Source organism: Lepidothrix coronata, unplaced genomic scaffold (genome assembly GCF_001604755.1).
Source record: "Lepidothrix coronata isolate B3197 unplaced genomic scaffold, Lepidothrix_coronata-1.0 Scaffold255, whole genome shotgun sequence".
NCBI classification, from domain to species: Eukaryota; Metazoa; Chordata; class Aves; order Passeriformes; family Pipridae; genus Lepidothrix; species Lepidothrix coronata.
In genome coordinates, this window is record NW_016690435.1 from 879,995 (window position 1) to 899,653 (window position 19,659).

The 19,659-nt window shown below is 52.4% G+C and overlaps 1 protein-coding gene across 1 annotated transcript in view; it reads right to left on the bottom strand.

The window, feature by feature from the left end:
• Window positions 1–527: 527 nt before the first annotated feature.
• PTK7 (protein tyrosine kinase 7 (inactive)) overlaps window positions 528–19,659 on the bottom strand; it is a 39,293-nt gene continuing 20,161 nt past the window's right edge. The window contains exons 2-20 of the mRNA XM_017835389.1: window positions 13,843–14,136; window positions 13,205–13,307; window positions 12,494–12,684; window positions 11,676–11,823; window positions 10,583–10,713; window positions 10,057–10,323; window positions 9,701–9,834; window positions 9,174–9,309; window positions 8,920–9,039; window positions 8,615–8,764; window positions 8,187–8,337; window positions 7,706–7,833; window positions 7,198–7,401; window positions 3,134–3,289; window positions 2,721–2,953; window positions 2,104–2,184; window positions 1,872–2,023; window positions 1,616–1,794; window positions 528–1,394 (exon numbers count right to left, since the gene is read on the bottom strand). Of these exons, the coding sequence (XP_017690878.1) occupies window positions 1,234–1,394; window positions 1,616–1,794; window positions 1,872–2,023; window positions 2,104–2,184; window positions 2,721–2,953; window positions 3,134–3,289; window positions 7,198–7,401; window positions 7,706–7,833; window positions 8,187–8,337; window positions 8,615–8,764; window positions 8,920–9,039; window positions 9,174–9,309; window positions 9,701–9,834; window positions 10,057–10,323; window positions 10,583–10,713; window positions 11,676–11,823; window positions 12,494–12,684; window positions 13,205–13,307; window positions 13,843–14,136 (3,119 nt within the window). The 3' untranslated portion in view covers window positions 528–1,233. The remainder of the gene's footprint in view (window positions 1,395–1,615; window positions 1,795–1,871; window positions 2,024–2,103; window positions 2,185–2,720; window positions 2,954–3,133; window positions 3,290–7,197; window positions 7,402–7,705; window positions 7,834–8,186; window positions 8,338–8,614; window positions 8,765–8,919; window positions 9,040–9,173; window positions 9,310–9,700; window positions 9,835–10,056; window positions 10,324–10,582; window positions 10,714–11,675; window positions 11,824–12,493; window positions 12,685–13,204; window positions 13,308–13,842; window positions 14,137–19,659) is intronic.

Genomic DNA, 19,659 nt, shown 5'->3' on the forward strand with positions numbered 1-19,659 from the left:
TATCTGCCCACCTTTCTTTTCCCAAGAAGAGACTGCCAGGACCCTGCCACTGCTCTGGGCCATTAGCACAGAGAGGGTTGCAGACCACATATGACAGCAGGATTTCCCCCAGTATCCCCATACAGGCCTGGCCCTACTAGCTTCTGTGTTCCTCAAGTAGTAGCAGCTGTGCAAAACCACAACCCAGTGCTGGCTGCAAAGCTGCCCCAGGCCACAGAGGTATGTGCACAAATCCCATTACTACCCGAACTGGGGGGAGACTGTCAACGTGTCCATAAGTGGTTGTTTGCTTGGAGTTTGAGAGGGACATTTTCTCTTGAGACACCTGTTCCTGTGGGAAGGCAACCCATGACTGCCCAGAGAGACAGTAAGTGCTGAGGCAAAGTGCTCCCTCAGGGAACACAGAGCTCAAATTCATCTGAGAAGGGGGCTAAAGGGCTAAACACAGGAGACAGATGCCTGAAGAACTGGCCCCCAACCCTTCCCAGGAGCTATGTGGAAGAAAACAGCTATCTGACAGCAGCATCTTACAAAGACAAAAAAAACCAAAAAAAAAAAGCGCCTTCTTTATTGAGAGCAGCACATAAAAACCCAATAAAACCCAACCCTTCTTGGCTGCAGTACCCTCCACTCAAGCAAACAAACTAACCCACTCTAGGCTGCATTCCAGTAACAGAAATACTATGGTAGGGAGGAGTCAGCGCTCTGGAAGAGGGAGAGGGAGAGAGGGGGCTCTGCCCAGACTCATAGTACAAAAAAAGGCACAGGGTAACTGGGAAAGGTAGTGAGCTCCTTCATATGCCAGGCACTTTGTGCTCCTGTTGGCTGGCCTGTACCCATGGGGGTGTGGGGAAGTCAGGCATGCCTAGCACAGATGGACGGAGAGAGAGGCCGGGCCAGGCCGGCAGGTATGGACGTGGTGAGCAGGGACACCCCAGCTCTCACTGGATGAGGGGGAGCTGCGCTCCATCCACACCAGCAGCCTAAGGGCACCGGGCTGAGCAGGCGGAGAGCAGGAGGCAGCAAGGGCTGTCTTTTGGGACCTGTGGAGGAGGGAGGTGGGGCTGGGGTACACTGGCTTGTGCTTTGAGTTCAGCAGCTGCTGGCACTGAGCTGCTTGCTGGCGCACTGGGGTCGGGCTCAGCAAGGGGCTGCAGGAGTGCCAGGGGCTCCCCAGGCACATAGAGACCCCCTTCCACCCCGCCACGTCCTTCACCAGCAAGGGCCAGATGCTCAGGCTTTGCTGTCAGCTGAGCTGTCCCCAAGGGTGGTGGCGAGCTCACTGAAGGAGGGCCGATCCTTAGGGCTGGGGGCCCAGCAGCGCTGCATCAGCTTGGCCAGGCGGGAAGGGCAGCCCTCAGGGTGCGGGAGCTTCGTCTTTCCTGACTGCAGACCTGGCATGAAAGAAAAGTTCAAAGGGCGATAGGGAAGGGCTGTGATCCTCTCTGTGGAGTGCAAGGAGGGCAGCAATTCTCCATGCAGGCTGGGACAGCCTCCTCAGACAGATTAGCACCATGTCAAGAGGAGGGACATCACACAGCTTGTCTGGCCACCTTTACCACATGAAAAGAAATAAGGCTACAATTTCAGAGACAGCGCAAGGTATTCCACATACCTGCTAAGACCTCATCATCTGCCAGTGGAGTGTAGGGCATCTCCCCATGCGTGAAGACCTCCCACATGAGCACCCCAAAGGACCACACGTCCGACTTAGTGGAGAACTCATCTTCCAGCACAGCTTCAGGTGGCATCCAGCGCAGCGGGATCCAGGCCTGGCGGAAGTGGTAGTACTCACTGTGGGCAGGACAGGCAGGCAATGAGATTGGCGCCATTCCACCCCCATTCATTCCCCTGTCAGGCTCCCACTTGACCTGTTGTACACGTCCTTGCTGAGGCTCAGGGATGAGACCTTGACCTGCCGCTGGGCACTGACCAGGCAGTTCCTGGCTGCCAAGTCCCGGTGCACAAACCTGCCATTGGAGAGATGCTCCATCCCCAGGGCCACCTGTGTGCAGAGAGACACCTGACCCCAGAGAGGTGTCAGCACTGGCTGTCCTCCTTTAGGTCCCCAACCCCACAGCACTTCAAAAGCTGCACTGTCACCTTATGTTTGGTAGTGAGAGGCTGTGGCTTCAGAGACTCATCTTTGCTCTTCGAGATCCTCAGGAACTGCTTCAGGTCCCCCTGGGAGACAGACAGCAATTAAGACACAGCACCTCTACATGCGGACAGTCTCATCAGCCCTTGCAGTGCCTGGATTTGGCAGACCCACAGATCCTCATGTCCTGATCCATGGTCCCCGCCTTGCAGGGCAAGCCAGTATCTTGCTTCTGGGCCTCAACTGGCTACGATCAGGGCAAGCAGGCTTTAAGTCTCCAGGAGGTTTTTCATGCCCCAGATTGATTTCTCTCCAGACTGCCTATAGCCCTTAGCATTCACAGCCATTCTGCAGCATGCAGTCCCACAGCTTAGCTTACGCAGCTGAGTCCAGGACATAAACCAGGAATCAGGAGGATGTAAAGAACAATCACCTCCAGGTCTTGCAGAAGAACTTCATTCCCCTTGAGACTCCTCCACAGGTTGGGAACAGCAGTAAGCTCAGCCTGGTATCCCTACACCTTGCCTGCCCTGTGCTGCCAGCCTGTTGTCACACTTGCAAGCCCCATGCCACTGTTGTCATCCCCCTGCTCCACTGCAGGCACTGCTGGTAGGGCCCTTACCAAGTCCACATACTCCAGGACCATGTAGTGTGGCTCTGCCTCACGGCACAGCCCCAACAGCCGCACCACGTTGGAGTGGTTCAGCTTGCCAAACATCTCTGCCTCTCGACGGAAGTCCAGCTGCAGCTGCTCATCCCTCGTCTGCAGGCTCTTCACCAGGACCAGCACTTCCCCCTCACCATCTTCTGCACCTTTGGCCTTGGCCAGGAACACTTCGCCAAACTCACCCCTGCCTGAAAGTGCAGAGAAGCACATGGGAAGAGAGCGTGTGTTAGGACAGCATGTGTATTTGACAGTCCAGTGGCTGCAGGGCCCTCAGTACCCCAGCACATTCCAGTTTTTGGCTAGGACAGCTGGGGTTTCAGTCAGGTTTCCTGCTGGAGAGGGGTCAGGGCCAGGGTGGCCCAGCATACCCAGGGTTGTGATCGTCTGCAGGTTGGAACGCGGAAAGTGCATCTTGTCAGTAGCACTGTGCCGCTTGCTGGCCCCAGAGCTGCTGCCCAGGTTGGTCAAGGCCACTTCTTCCTGAATCTCTGCTGTCATCTGCCCATTCTGCAGCAAAGCACCACCTGTGAGGGAAGCACAAATGGCTTCAGCATCCTGCCAGGCTGTGCAGAGAATGTTATATTGGGGCTTAACCCCTTCTGAGCCTCTGACACTCCAAGCACTCACAACTGGCTCCAAGCACCCCAGCTTGATGTCTAGCCCCAGGCAACAGAGTGGCCTCCATGCAGTTGTTCCCTCTGGGCTCAGCTCTGGCCTCATCTCTGGCAGCCCTGCAGCCACCCTTGAAATCAGATGCTGAGCAATGGCTTTGGTCCCAGAACCAGCCAGCCCCATCTGGCCTTGTCCATCCCATGCCACTCAGTCATTCCAAAGCAGTGGCTACATCCAAACTACCACTGACAAAACTCCGCAGATCAAGAGCAGAGGATGAGGCATGACAGAGAGATGGAGCAGAGTGAACCCTGCTCACTATAAGCACAGTCTCGTGATGCCAAAGAGCATCTCAAGTCTATCTGGCCTCAGCTGCTGCAGTCTTGATGTCCCTGCTTGTTACGCACTTCCCAGCAAGCCAGCAATGCTCACGTCTTCGGAAATCTTGAACCTGTAAGACCAGATCAGTCTGGACTTTAACTGGCTTCATTAAAGCAGTGCTGGGAAGCGCTGTCCTTGCAATCAATCCCAGCAAATTTTCTGCACAGGAACTCCACTAGAAATTTCCTTAGCATAAACAGAAGCCAAAGAACAGGACAAAACATTATTGCCTTGAGAAAGCAGAGAACCGTGCGTTTTACAGGCAGCTTGTAGAGGAACAACTGCATAGATAGGAAACCTTGATTTTAAAGGCATTTTGGATCAATTTGGATCAGACCTGGTACTTTGGAAATGGTACTTTCCATAAGCTGAAGGCAGGAGTTGGGATGTAAAGGAGGGCACAGCTCTGAGCTAAGGTGGCTGACACACTCTTAAGCATCACTCTGTGTAATACTGTGCACACTGCATTTCAGCTAGTCCTGAAACAAGCATTAGGCAAACACTTAGCCATGCAAAAGGAAATCACAAAATTAAGACTTAACCCAAAAAAAAATTAACTCCAACAGGAATCCCACTGCCTGTAATTTCCATCAAAGGTTATTGTATAGCAGTGCGTGTACATTCATGCTTACAATGAAGGTGTACAAGAGAGGTACCAGCACATCCTGAGCAGGTTTGGCCACCCTGACAGGGACCATGACTTTATCACAGGTAGGACTGCAGCTGTGAACACTGAGTTATGTTGACTTAAGAGCCATGGCTGCTGACAGCCGTACACTCTCACATGCTGGAGTAAGATTTGCAGAAGACAATAGTGAAAAAACACCACCTATCCTATAAATCAAAGCGTGATGCTACTTAAACTCTCCCTGTTTTTACACTAATTATCAGCAGGACTGTTTGACCCTGTGCTGTCTGCACTCATGACTGATCATGTCTTAAGACTACAAGCTTCATGCCAAGAAGATAACACAAGAAGACCACTGCAACTGTGCCAAGAAAATCCCGAAGGCTGTAGAGTGAGTGTGCTGCCACTGAGAGACAGCACCAGCAGGCAGCAAGAACAGATGCTTTTGAGAACAGACTGTTTTACAGAGCTTGGAAAAGGCAGTTAATAACAAGGGGACTGCAAAAATAACAGGAATTTAATCTGTGTATCCAGCAATCCAGAGGCAAACCAAGTGTAAAGAAATGGCCTACTTTGCCCACCTGCCTGCAACACCTGAAGAAAGAGAAAATGCCATCCTGCCCTAGAGACATTAGCACATGCCACCTCAGAAATCAGTCCCCACAGCCATTAGCCTCCCCAGATGCTATGTCTGTATTCACCAAAAAAAAAAAAAAAAAAAGCAGCACAGTCAGACAGAGGGATACTGAGAGCAAGCACCCTTTTTATAGAGGCTGTGGCACAACAAGGACATGACCTTGGAAGTTAAACTGACTGGTTAGGAGTGGACTGAGCCATAGGAAATCCATAGGAAGGATCTACTGCACATCCATAGGAAGGTCAAATCTTTCTTGATTGTGAGGGCACTGGACAAGTCAGCTGGTAGTCAGCCAGGGAATACTTGTAGTTACTGAGGTAGGTGCTGAGATACTTCAGCTTAAGAGGGACCATATCAAAAAGAGGCATAGAGTCAGATCTTTGAAGACTATGGTGAGTGGGATGACTCCAATGGAGCTGAGAGCAAACACAAACCACTTCTCCAGACAGGCTATGAAGAGGAATGTAGACATCTGGGCAGCTGGATCTGCTTGTAGCAGTGAGGATGCATCTCTCTGATAGCTAAACTGGTTACAGATGAAGGCAATAAGAAGAGGCAAACTCTGGCAGAATAAAAATATAATAAAAGAGAGGCCAAGATAAAAATCTGAGACCACCTCAAAAAAGATTTTTAAAAAATCCTGTCCCAGGAAGAAGATGTTGGCCGGTGCCTGCTGACACAGGTGAGCTGCCTGTGACTTGTCCACAGAAAGAGTTCACAGTAGTGATAGCAGCAGACCACGAAGCTGCAGAGATGCTCCCACATGCCTGCTCCCAGGGAGTTCCCCACAGCCAGACTTCTCTTCTGGAGGTTTGGCTCTGCTCAAAGTACCAATGCAAGAGGAAAACCAGGAGACAAATCCAGCAGTTATGTTTTGCCAGGCCCTCACAGCAATTCGCATGTGATCAAGTCATGGCTGTGTGCTAGAGAATTGGGAGGGGAAACATCTGCACTTATGGGGAGGTATCGGGAGATTCAGGGGATTAAGGACAGCAAACTCGACTGTGCCCCATCACTTACAAGTCCTCACTAGTATCAGTGATGCAAGGACAACCACGTTGCCAGGAGAAAGCTGAAACGGCTTTTGGAAATGAAAATCATGCCCCAGAGATCTCTTGGGTTCATTGAAGGAGTCCTGTAGCTCATGCACAATGGGAACCCAGTTTAATCTATTTGCTGGGTCTCATGGAAACAGCTGTTAAAGAGCAGCTCAGCTGCTACAGGACATGAGGAAACATCCTCCAACGGACACACAGAAGGTAGGAATCATGGCAGTACAACACGTTGCCAACATGGATGGGGTACTGCTGGCAGCTGTTTGCCAAAGCTGCCAGTGCAGCTAGCAGCAAAGACAGAGGCCAGCTGTGGCCAGCTGCAGTGACACTGAGAACTGGGAGGTGCAGCCAAAGATGCAATGTGAGGCCCGAGGAAAGCAATGTCTTATCCACAGTGGTGGGCTCAGCCAGCTCTGTCAACAGGGAACTGAAGCCAGGGGCACAGCTGGGAAGAAGACATAGCACAGCTGTGTCACTCTGCAAGGTGGACGCACCAAATCCTGTCTGGGGCTCCCCATCTCAGGAAGGTGACAGCACAACCAGAAAAGGCACACGCAGGAACAACCAGACATACAAAAAAGTTGTGTGTTCCAGTGCAGAGCTGGTAAGTGACAAGCTTGAAAAGCAAAGAGAAAATTTTTAGATAATCTGTTATGCTCCAGAAGTCCTTGTTGGAGAATGCTGTAGGTGCTCAAGGCTTGTAAGGGTTTCAGGGATAACAAAGTGAGTTCAGTGAAACAACTTCTCTCCAGCACCAGGAGCTGCTGAGCTGTGATTGAAGAGGCCAGCAGAGTACTACTATTTCATTACATTGCAATAGGGATCCTTTCCTCCCCTGGTGTATATGATGCCACGTACAGGTGCTGGGATGCAGGAGTAATACATAACTCAGCAGAAAGAGATGCCCACAATGACAGGCTGGGACGCAGGTTTCACACCGACTTTCCTATTTCTCACCTGGTAGCAGGTCTCTGCCACCAGCCATAGACAGAACCAAGAGCAAGAGACCAAAGGCAAGGAATCGCCCCGTTTCCTGAGAACTCCCTGCCCCTCAGACCCTCCAGCACAGGCATAGGGGGCCAGCAGTGAAATCCCCACCCTCAGGGGTGTCAGCCTCACCATTCAGACACTCCATTTCGGGCTCCTCGCCCTCTGGGTGCTTCTTCAGTCTCTTGGCTTTTCTCCGCTTCTTACAGTAGAACATCAGCCCCAGCACAATAATAATATAGGCAACAGCTGCCCCCACCGAAAGCCCAATGGTCTGGATCATCTTGTAGGGTGTGTGGCTGCCAAGTCCCTCATCCTCTTCTGCTGCTGGCTTATCTGTGGAGCAGAGAGCACCGACCACATGAGGGTGTGGAGAGATCTCCCAAATCCTGCTCAGGAATGTGCTGTAGGAATGAGAAAAGCCCCACCCTCCACCTGCTGCTGTGGCCACCTCCTCATCCAGGCACAGTAAGCTGGGCACATCCCACAGCACACTGTGCTGCATCCCTATGGGGATGATGTTGTGACTACCTGACAGGCATGACCTGACATGCAGCACCCACATACAAGGCCAGAAGCAAGGCCTAGAATTGCCAGGGATCCCAGGAGGCCACGTCCCAACACTGGGCACCTCCCTTACCTACAACATATAGGAAGGCCTCGCGGTGCTTGATGTTGCAGCTGTTGCCAGCGATACAGGTGTATTTTCCAGAGTCCTCGGTGGTGACGTCGTAAATCACCAGGGAGCCATTGGGCATGATCTGAATCCTGCCAATCACACACATAGAGCTCTTTGCAAACACCAGAAGGCAGAGGCAGACTTGGGGCACCTGAAGCCCCATCTGTCCAGAATGCCTCAGCCCCATGTCCCTAGTGCAATCATCTTCAATCTCAGGCTGTGCAATGCTCAAGAACAAATGACTGCAGCTCAATCACAGCTTGGCAGGCTGTGCCAGAAAGAGTAACCCTGGGACCAGGGGAGTCCAGGTCCTGGCACATGGAGACAACTATGTGCCCACCAAGCTGGGAACCCAAGATTGCACTGTTGGCACCCACATACTGAGTAGGCAAGGGGAACGTCAGGCTGCACCATATTTCAGCTTGGAATGGAGGCTGTATACCTGGGCAGCAGCTTGCCAGGATCCAAAATCTTGTCCTTCCCTTTCCACTGGATGTGCGGTATGGGGTCCCCCTCTGCCTGGCACTGAAACATGGCTGTATGCCCCTGGTACACCGTTGTGGGCTCTGGCTCTAGCTTGAAGGTGACGTAAACTGAAGGCAGAGAGACCAACGCGAACGCTATCAGTTCCTGGGAATGGTGCTGAGCTCCCACAAGGGTGCAGGGCCAGCACTGGCACAGTGGCACATGCCCTCTGAGGCTGCATGCAAAGCACTGACAAATCAGACACTTGAGTGCCACAGGGCACAGCTTGGGGTCAGGCCAGACATTGCTTTCTCTGCGGGGCCATGCCAGTTGGGTGCCGCCCAGGCAAACCCACTGCAAGGCCAGCTCAGTAGGAAACCCACCTGCCTGCTGCAGAGCCCTCACCTGCTACCACAAGCTGCACGGTGGCACGGATCTCGCCCTGTGGCCTGTTGGAGGCGATGCATGTGTAGTTCCCTGAATCGCTCCTGCTCACCTTGTGGAAGGACAAGACGCCAGCATTGTGGCTGACATGGGATGGCAGGCTGCTCCCATCTGCAGGACACAAGAAGATGGATGCAGGAAGCACTGTGCCACATGGCAGCTTCCTAGGCAGCCATAGCACCGCTGCTTCACCCACATTGGAGGTGGGACAAAGTTCCTGGGGCCCCAGGTCAGAAACAGACATATCACATCCAAGTCTCTCTCACCTGTTTTAGTCCACTGGATGGTGGGTTTTTCCCGGCCAGTGGCTGAGCAGGATACTGTAACCTCTTTATCAAATTCCATGCACTGCAGCGGCTGGGGTGGCGGGGTGAACTTCAGCTTCTCTGCAATAGACAGATGTGCTGTTTTACACCCCCCACAGCCACAGGAGGCACTGGAGCCACAGGTATCACACCTGCACCCTGCCAGGCAAAAGAGGTCCCCACAAGGGAAGGAGGTGAGGTGACTGTCAGCATACCTAGCACGTGCACTCGTGCGTACCCCTCGATGCTGCCTGCTGGTGTGCTGCTCACGCACTTGTACATGGTCCCATCATACACCTCCACGTTGTTGATGCGCAGCGTCCCATTGTCGGAAATCTCAAACCGTGAGTCCTGCCCAGAGGGAGGGAAGGAGAGGGGCAGAAATGACACTGTCACCAGCCCTGGGCTCAGCCCTTGCTTGTGGCACTTCTGACACTCCACATGCCCACACCATGCTTCAGACAGACATATCCCTGCTGAGACCCACATGGAGAACTGAGACAAGCTGCAGTGACCTTTCTCTTGTCACTGCCCCAAAAGCACAGGGCTGACTGGCAGCCAAGTGGCAAGAGACAGCCAGTTGTGTATCAATACATCAGAGGGATGAAGATAGTGCCAGGAACATGGCCAAAGTGGGGGTGACAGGGATGCTGGGCCTAGGAAAAGGTGAAAAACAACAGCAGCAGAGCAGGTGCCCAGCAGAAGTGCCCACAACTACCAGGGGCTTGCCCCATCACCTCACCTCAGAAATGGAGACACCGTTGCGGTACCAGGTGACGGTAGGTTTCAGGGAGGCCTTGCTGAGGCAGTGCAGGTATCCTGGCTTACTCTCCTCCAGCTGGCTGTCCTTGGGCATCTCCACCCACTTGGGTACCGCTGGGCACAAAGGCAAGGGGTTACACAGGGCCACTCACTATCCCCCTGACCAGCACCAGTGCAGACCAGACAGGCAGTGTGCAGCCAGACAGGGGGCCTGGCAGCTCAACCATGAGAGAAGTGCCTGTCTGTATCAGAGAGGTGATGTACCATGCTGCCCCAGCTCACCTTAACCCCCATCCAGCCCCTTTTCTGCTCCCCCCTTCTCAGAAAGTTGCCTACTAGCCACAGTGATGCTCAGCTCCTGTTTTTTCTCTCCAGCCTTGTTGGCAGCATGGCACGTGTAGATCCCTGCATCCATCTCAGTGATACTGGTAAAAACAAGCTGCTCTGCCTCTTGGTACACCCTGCCAGCAGTGGGAATTCGTTCCTGGTTCCTCTCCCACCAGACCTGGGGTGTGGGTACACCTCGTGGGGCAGTGCAGGACACGCGATGCCCCTGGTTCGCCGTCAACACCTTCGGGGAGAAGGGTGCCATTTCTTCGATCTCTGAGAGGAGCAATAGACAGCAGAGCTCAAACAGGGCAGGAACATGCAGGAAACCCACCAGCATCATCATTCAAATGGGAGGCATCATTCGAGGTAGAGAGTGCACAAGCTATGTTTGCTCCCCTCATCCAGGCAGCAAGGATGGACCATTTCACAGATAAACCAAGCAGTTTTCCATGTACCATCGTCACACAGCTCCAGAGTGACACTGGAACTCTGGGACCCACTGCCCACCCTGTCACCAGCCCCAGGACCTCACCTGCTAGCCGCAGAGTCGCCTTCAATACAAGAGGTTTCCCCCTCTGCCCGTGGCCAACACACTTATAGACACCGGTGCTGCGAGCCCTCACCTGGGTGATCAGCAGGGAACCGTTGGTGAACACGGTGGTCCTGGGCACGTGGGGAGAGAAGGGCTCAGTGGGCATCTCTGCAGGGCATGGGTCAGAGCTATAGCCCTGCAATGTCCCACACGAGCCCATGAAACCAAGAGGGAGACTGCGCTGAGCCAAAGCTTCCCAGTGTGGGGGGAGCAGCACACATACACAAGGACATGGCAGGATACATTCTTCATGGAGGAAATGAGCTCACAGAAGTCTTTTTCCTGGTGAAGAGCTGGCTCCCATCAAAAGATGCATCACGAAACTGGGCCAGTTCCGAGAGAAGGAACAGCCAGGAGAGGGGGCAGGGGGCACAAGGTGGCGCCCAGGAGCTGCCAGGCCAAGGGCATCTGGCACCCGGGCAGCACTGCTTGCCTTGCACAGTCCGGTTGAGAGACAGCCGGGCTCCAGGATCACCGTTCCCAGCTCTGTGGACTGACTAGGTGTCTGGGGCTCAGAAAGGTTCCTGACTTTGGGGATCACCATGCACTTGTATCTGGCAGTGCAAGAGAGCCATGCACCCAGTGATTGCTGTGCAGATGTTGGGGGCTGGGGATTTGGGGATCACCACATATGGGCATCTGGTACCGGGACACATTCCTGACTGTGAATTGTCCCAAGTCAGTGACTGGAGCTTGAGCAGTCCCTGGCTCCATGAAATCACCACACTCAGACATTTGGGGCTGGGAGACATCCCCAACTGTAGGGGCCATCATTCAGGGGCATCTAGAACTGACAGCCCCATGGACTCATTGGAGGACAAACTACAAAGAGTCCTTTGCAGATAAAGCCATGCACAAGGATCAAGCCACTACTAAACCCAAGCCAGCAAAGCTGAGAAACCAATCCCCATGGCCAGCCTGATGCTGCATGCTTGCCTTCATGCACAGACAGGGTTTGGCCTCTTTCTGTCACTTCCGGAACACAGTGCCCCTCTCCTCCCAGCCCTGCCCACATCACTGAGGTCCCTGTTACTTGGATCTGTTGGTGATGGGGTTGTCTTCAAAGAACCATTCCTGGGTGGGAGGGGGCACGGCTGCAAACTGGCAGTCAAACATGGCCTCTTCGTTCTTGGTCACAATGAGGTCCTGTGGGACGATCACCGCCTGAGGAAAGCTCTCATCTGCAATGGCAGAGACCACAGGAGGGTGAAAGGAACAAAATGGCCTGTGTCCCCTCACCAGTGCTCTGGGGGAAGCTCAAAGAAGAGGTGGATGCCCCCTGCAAGCCCAAAGGAGACTGACACTCCAGCAGGGCTGGAGTTATGGAATCAGAGCCCAGGACTGCATGTAGTAGCTGCTCTGGGGAAAACCCCTTCTGCTTCCAGCAAGGCCCTGAGCACCCTGGCTCCTAGCAAACAGATCAAAGTTGTCACTGGACTGCAAATTCCCTTGTCCAGTTCCAAATACCTCTCTAAGGTCAACATTTCCTGCCCTCCTTGGGTCTTGCCTCCAAAGGCCAACGGAAATCTACCCATGTGGCACTAATATTAGCAAAACCAGCAGTACCTACAGCCTCCAGGGTCCAAACCTGGTGCTCCGCTACCAGAGACAACAGCATAAACCTGCTCCAGAAAAATACAATGGCAAATTAACACCTGTAGATAGGGCAGGGTTAAAATCTGGCCAGGATTTTCCAGCCTGTCTCTGGCCAGAAGCTTTGCACAGAGAAAGTCACACTAGCCTGACACTTCCCCTGCAGCCTGGCTCCTGGTCCTGCGGGAGAGGGGAGGCTGTTATCAGGGAAGTAAAACAGCTGAGCCTCCAGCCCTAAACAGCTGGGTCACAACTCACCGATGACATTCAGTGTGAAGTTGTTCTGGCTGCAGATGAAGCCAACGGCACTGCGGGCGCAGCAGTAGTAGAGCCCGTTGTCATCAGGGCTGGCACTCTGCAGGGTCAGTGTTCGCTCCTTGTTGCTGACAGAATAGGTGCTGCGGCCATCAGGGAGGGGGTTACCATCCCGAAACCACTGCCATGTGGGGCTGCAAGACAGGAACAAGAAGGTGACCAGCTGCATGGCACCGTCAGGGCTCCCCAGAGAGCAGGTGTGCGGAGGAGACAGCCCAGAGATGGCCCGTTTCCCCGGTTCTCCATCCCCGCTGCTGGCCCTGACACAGACACAAAGCCATGAGACGTGCAGCCAAGTGGATAGGACATGACTGGAAAGCAACAGTGACTGCAGCACACCAAGCAGCTCAGCGACGGAACTGTGACAGCCCATTCTTACTGTGCTCCTCGCTATGCGGCTCTGAGGAAGCCATTTGCCATCTCCCACGGTGCTCAGCCACAGGCTCAATCCTGCCTTTCGCCTTTCCTAGACTCTACTGAATTCTTGTAGGAGAGAGGAGGGGAGGTGGGGGAGGAGAGAGAGAAAGGGCAGGGAAGGAAAAGAGAGACAGAGAGAGAGAGAGAGAGAGAGAGAGAGAGAAAGAGGGGAAGAGCACACAGCCAAGGTGCAGGGGGACCCCTGGCAGGGTCCACTCCTCAGGTGGCAACCCTTACCGCGGGTGGCCATCGATGTGACACCGCAGCACCACTGTAGAGGAGGGCTGGATCTCAGCTATGCTGGCCGGCTGCTTCAGCACCACACTGCCTGTCTCAATCCCTGTAGAATCAAAGAATATCAACACAGCTGGCTCTCCAAACCTAATGAGCCCAGGTAATGATTACTGGTGACGCACAAATAACCAGAGCAGGCAGCAAGGGCACAAGCATGCTTAGAGACGCATAAGCCCTCAAGCCAGCACAGAGTAAAGGGACACCCACACTGCAAAGGTCCAACTTTGCTCTGTGTAGCTGTTCTCTGAGGGATAAGAGGTGTTCTGAAAAGATCTGCAGTGCCCAGGACACACTTGGTGCAGTAATGTCTCCGTTTCATATATACAAATGGGAATGACAGCATAAGAAAGCATCTCTGACAGTCTTGGTACACCAGAAGACACAAGAGGTCTAGAGGACATGTTAGCTGGAGAGGAATCCTACCTGCACAGTCCAAGCTGTCCAACCCCTGCCTAGCCCCTACCCCCACAAGCATCAGCAAACAGTGTGACAAAGCTGTTTCCAGCTTCAGGCCCTCCCCAGAGTGCTTCTCCCTGTCCACAGTGGGCAGCATCAGGCTGTTGCCTTCACCCCACACTCACACTTGATATTGAAAGATGCATTGGCTGTGTGGGCCTCCTCCCCAGTGAGCACGTTTCTCACTAGACACTGGAAGACCCCAACATCCCGGTGCCGATCAACAGCAGCAAACTGAAGGTTGCTGCCTTCCTTGAAGCGCTGCTCCGTGTCCTGAACGGGAAGCCCATTCTGCAGCCATTCAAACTCCACATCCGCTGGCTCTTTCACCTCGCAGCGGAGGATGGCACTGCGGCCATGCAGGGCATCCTGGGAGTACGGCTCTTTGGTGAAAAGGATTGTTGCCTGAGTCCCCATGGCTGCAAGACAGAAAACGGTGGGGGGCATGTTCAGAGCAAGGGGAGGAGGAGAAGGGATCAGGTAAGCATGTACTGTTCTCAAGGGTCTCTAGAGAGTCAAAACCACTGTGTTAGGAGAAACATATCCCAAAGCACATCTGTCAAAATCAATTCAGAGCTTAACAGACCTATGCTCAGATTCCAGCACAGCTGCTTTAAGCCTGTCTCTCCAGCCATCACTGGAACAGGGCTGCCCGAGCTTGCCAAGACAAGGAGAGCCTTCTGCTCTGGGGCCAGGGCGGTTAAGAGGGAGCTCCCATGATCCACTACTGAGTGTTAGTTACACTTTCAGCCTCAACAGAGAAGTGTCTTGCAGCTGGGAAGTCAGTCACCAAAACATTGGACAGCAACCAGCTTCCTGGGCAGTTCAGATGTTTCTTTGACCTCTTTTTGGGTCTTCTGGGATGCATCCTAAGTCCCAGCCATGCATCGAGACTGCCCCTGATCAGAAACACCTACAGACTGTTTCTAGGCTTTCCTCAAAGTTTCTCTCCCTGGTATTACATCTCCGTCTCACCTACACATCCTCAGAAATTACCCAGAAAAACACTTGTCTGGAACAGGGATTGTCTATGTGAATAAACACAGAAGTTGCTGGAGCACAGCTCAGGAGAATGACACCCCAAACTTACGCTGGTGACTCAGCCCTCTTGCAAGTTGAAGTGGAAACAAGAAATCCAATAGTTGACCTCAGGGTCTGATAGCAGCCTGAAGGGCTGGAAGCATCTTTCTACCACGATGGAAAACCCAAAGAACCCTCCTTGACACACTAAAGCCCACCCAAGATCTCAGGGTCCCAGGAACAGAGCAGCAAGTACTTGCCTAGGCAATGCCTGACACGGTTGCTGAGGGACGCTAGCACACTCCCAAAGCTGGCTGCTGCCTGCCCACAGCCAGCCCTGCAGGCACTCTGTACAGTTACTAGCTGGCCACAGCAAGGAAAGCAGACAAAGGGCAACTCAGCACATGCTGATGGCTGTTGGACTCTGTTCCCAGTAGCATGCTCTGCAGGTAAAGGGGTGAAGCCAGGCAGATTTCGAGCATCTCAGAATGAAGATGAGCAAGAAAATGGTCAAAACAGCACATTCCCAGTGCTGAAAGCAAAACATGGTTGCCCGGACAAGTTACATGAACAAGATCCAAGTCCAGCTGAAAGGCAGTTTCTCTTAGGACACTCAGCCAGATCCTCCTGTGTGGTGTTTGTATACAAGCCTGGTAAAGGGAGACAATTTGACAGGACATCTCAGTCACCCAGAGCTAAGGGTAAGGGATCCTATTCCAAAAGAGGTGCTTTGAAGATCATCACATTCCAGAAAGCCTCAAGAGCCCTTCCCACGCTGGAAAGCCTTTGGAGCCTGCTACGCAGTGCAAGCACCAAGCGGAGCTGCTCACTGGTGTCCCAGTGCCAGCCACACATTTCCAACGTGGCTAGCCTGAGCTCTCCCATTCTCAGCAACAGCAAGGTATAGACACAGGTGCTCATCCAGTGCTGCTGCTTCCCAGGATGCAGCTCCAATCTCCCAGCTCCAAACACATCAGCCAGGAGCAGGGGCACCTCAGCCCGTATCTGCTAAAACCCTCTCCCCACAGTCCAGACAGAGAGAGCAACAAAGTCCTCCCATTGTGAAAATCATAGAAGCCTATTCCCAAAGACACTGGGGCAGAGGAAACAGTAGTCCAGAACCCAGAGGTCTTTCCTGCCTACAGACTGTGCAAAGTGTGACTGTGGGTACAATTCTAATTTTCAGTCACCTCAAAGAAGCCATTGGGAAGGAGGAAGCAAGGAACTGGGAGGTCACAGGAACAGCAGCGTACAACAACATACTGCAGGGTCTAGATTATGGATCTCATTGCAGCCTGGCTTTCTACCTTCAGCATACAGCTGAGTCATTGCCTTTGGTGTGCAGGCAACATTCTCAAGGGACTGCCCTCAGTGAGATTAAGTCCCACAGTTCCTGGGTGGACATCACTTGCCATCTGTCCTCACAGAATTAAAGGTCACCAGGAGTAGCCACAGACTGACACCTGTGGCCTGAATGGCAGAGCTGCAGACAGTGATCGAAGTCCCATCTTTTGGGTCTCCTACTGAGCCAAGTCCCATCAACATGCTGTTCTCCAAAATCAGCATGTCCAGCGAAGTTTCCATCGCCAGCTACCATGCACCTCCCCTAAAGGTAGGACCTCTCCATTAGTCTGTGACACTTGTCCACTTGTGTCATGAACACCACAAGATGAACACATGCCCCAAGGTGACACAACATGTGGGAACATGTTCTTGCACAGGTACACACATCTAGTTCTCTGCACATCAGATCTGTCTCATCAAGAGCACTCAGCAGGGCAGCAACCACCCAACCTCACACAAACACAGCTATGTGCTCAATAGTCCAACAGCTCCAGAGCATCAGGAGCTGAGGTCATGCCAGAACAGGCTGCTTGGAGAGACAGAGAGGATAAAAGGGGAACAGAACAATCAAATCCACTCAAGTTTGAACCTAGAGGAGCCAGATCTGTCTGTTTCCACAGACAGGGCACCAGGCACATGACCATCAAACCGTATCTGTATGGTGCAAAGCATGTGCAAGGTGGCAGGGTGCATTAAGAGAGCTCATGAAGGAAACAGATTTGTTCTCCTCTTGGGGTCTCAGCCTACTGGTCATGCTAGTGCTGGAGTTTGTGATGAGGTCCCGCTCTCTGAAAGTATATGCCATTAGGGTATTAAGACATGATATTTTAAATTATAGTGTTTCTAGCATTAAATTAGCGGTATTACCAATATAAGATTAAAGAACAGCAGAACTGCTTTCACCCCATCAGTGACAGCACAATTGCATTTTCCTCAGTGCTGATCAGCTGAGAGTTTTAGCTGCCTCATTACGCCCCATGTCCAGGCAGGACATGGCTCTGTGGACAGAGGGCATGATGAAGGCTTGGCACAAGTCCCACATGGGAAGCAGGAATTTTACCAGGTGTCAGGAAGCACTAGGATCCAGCTCCCTGGTGAAACAGGAGAAACTATTTATGTCCTTGTTTTCCATGCTGGGGAAATGGATACAAACATTTCAGCTCTAACAAAATCCCTGTGATGAACATCTAATGAGCACAGGTGTCAAGGTAAATTGGGATAAATAAGTGTTAAAGTGCAGCAAGAGCCATAAACTTGTGTTTTCTTTTGACGATAGCATCTAAGGCGCCATTAATGAACTGGCTACACGTGCTGGAAAACCATTGTCCCAACCATATATCAGGTTTGGACTGCAAGGAAAGACTGATAGCAGCTAGACGTAGTCCAGATGTTTGGGGTGGAAGACATCAGAAGTCCAGAGCTGGACACAGCTTTTCACAGTACTTTAATCCAGAGCACCAGGGCCCACTGTTCGGAGATGAGAAGTACTGCACTTGCCCATAAGAGCTGTACAACCCTGGCCCAGGAAAGGGCTGCAGTAAGCAGGGTTCATGCATCCCCCCTACATCTCACCTGGGCCTTTGGGACAGAGGCTCAAGAAAGCTGTCCAAGGAGAGGGCTACTGTGTGGGATGCCATTACATCAGAGTTTGGGTAAAACCTGTATAAAATCAACTATCTCCACCAGTGATGAATAAAGAAGAAAATTACTCTGCTTATTGTACTCACCAGTCGGAGGACCTCCCAGCTTCACTGTGTGGCAAAGTCAGGGCTGTGCACGGCTCCGCCACTGGTGGCTGCAAGAACTGCCCCAGCTGGCAGATGAGAGAACTCTTGCAGCACTGATGGAGAGCAAAGATGACCCCAGCACAATCTGACTGGACACCTTCCCAACAGCATGTTTCTGCTGTGGTTTCATGAGCTCATCTGGGCTGGGGCGCATTGCTGGGAGCTGCTGAAAGAAGCAAAATGACTCTTTCTATTCCCTTAATGAGAGCCACCTCAAAAACTACCCAGCAACACCAAGTCAGCTTAGCAAGACCAAGCCAGTGCGGAGCTCTCCCCAGCAAGACGGCTGGGCCAGCCACAGTCCTTGGCCAAAGCCAAGCAGCAGTCCCAAATGTGTACTCTGGCAAACACTTGGCCTCTGCATATGTATGTGACACAAGCCACCCCTGGCTGGGAGAAAAAGAAACCCTCAGCACATGTTTCTGGCCTAAAACCATCTCAACTGTGGCTACAGAAAGCTTTTCAGGAAAGCTTCAGCCAGATTAGACAAATATTGTTGAAATGCAGCACACTTGAAAACACCCAGTAGTGTGTTACCCAAAGGATATTTAATTGAAATGCAAACCCCTCCTGTTGGAGCAATAGATAAAGGTTAAGTGAATAGTCCAGGGAAGTTGAACTAGTACCTACAGGTCCTGAGGGTATCATTCCCACACACAGAGCAAATCACCTGGAGGGGACGTGCACCAGTAGGACGCACATGGACAGAGAAATGAGCAGGCTCAGATCACATCCTGGCTCTGAGATCATATGGCAAAGATCTGAACGCAGGAACACAGCATTTTTCATGCAGAAGTATCCCCTGCTCAAAACTAATTTTATTTATTTAAGGAGGCAAATATCAGCTCCCCAGGAAAAACACTCCACTAGATCTGCATTGCCAGTCCAAATTTCTACCAAGTGTATCTCAATTCACTTCTTGGTCTTGGTATGTCGCCAGGACTCAGCCATTGCCAGGTTCCAGCCTGAGCATGCGCAGAGCATTTCAGGGTGACAAATTAAATCATCAAAGCCGTATTCAGGACAGACTTGTGAGGAACTCTATGAAATTAGTCACTGTTGTCTGAAGCTCTACGGGATTGCCAGGAAGCAAAGGGCTCTCCACACATCTGGCAAAGGAGACCCTGCCCCATGGTAGGCAACCCACTCAAAGGCTGCCACAGCATTAATGCAGTGATCTGGCAGCAGACTTAGCAGAGACTGGGAATGTCTTTGGTTTGGGACCATTCTCCAGAGCTAGAAGAGAGAGATATATCAGTATTGCTCTTTTCATCAGCCAGAGCTATAAGAAAACGCACTCAAAAAGTAATAAGGATCTGGGGGACCCATGGCAGAGCCGGGGGCTAGCACAGGGAAACTGGAGCTGAAATTTTGGGGGATTCCACATTCCTGTTCCCACCTGGGAAGCACCAGGTTTGGTATATCCCAAACACAGAGACATTGTAGGGCTCTGGGGGAAGAAGGTGACAGCAAACTGCCCAGCCCTATGTCTCAATGCTCACCTCTCAGGATGGACACTGTCCTCTCACTCTGTGCCATGGAGATAGCTGGGCAACGGGCTCCAACCTCATGGACTGCAGACCTTTGTAGGATGCTGGTCTTTGTAAGCACAGAGATACAGCCAGAAAATGTGTGGAATGGCAGAACTCAGCCTTGGGAGATCAGCCCTCTCTAAGGCTATATTTAGGGCTGCAGCCAACAAGAGGGTCCTGGCACAACCTGGACAGGCCTGGCAGTAACAGTACCAACCCCACCTTCTGCAAGAGGCCTGAGAGCACCAGGAATGCTGAC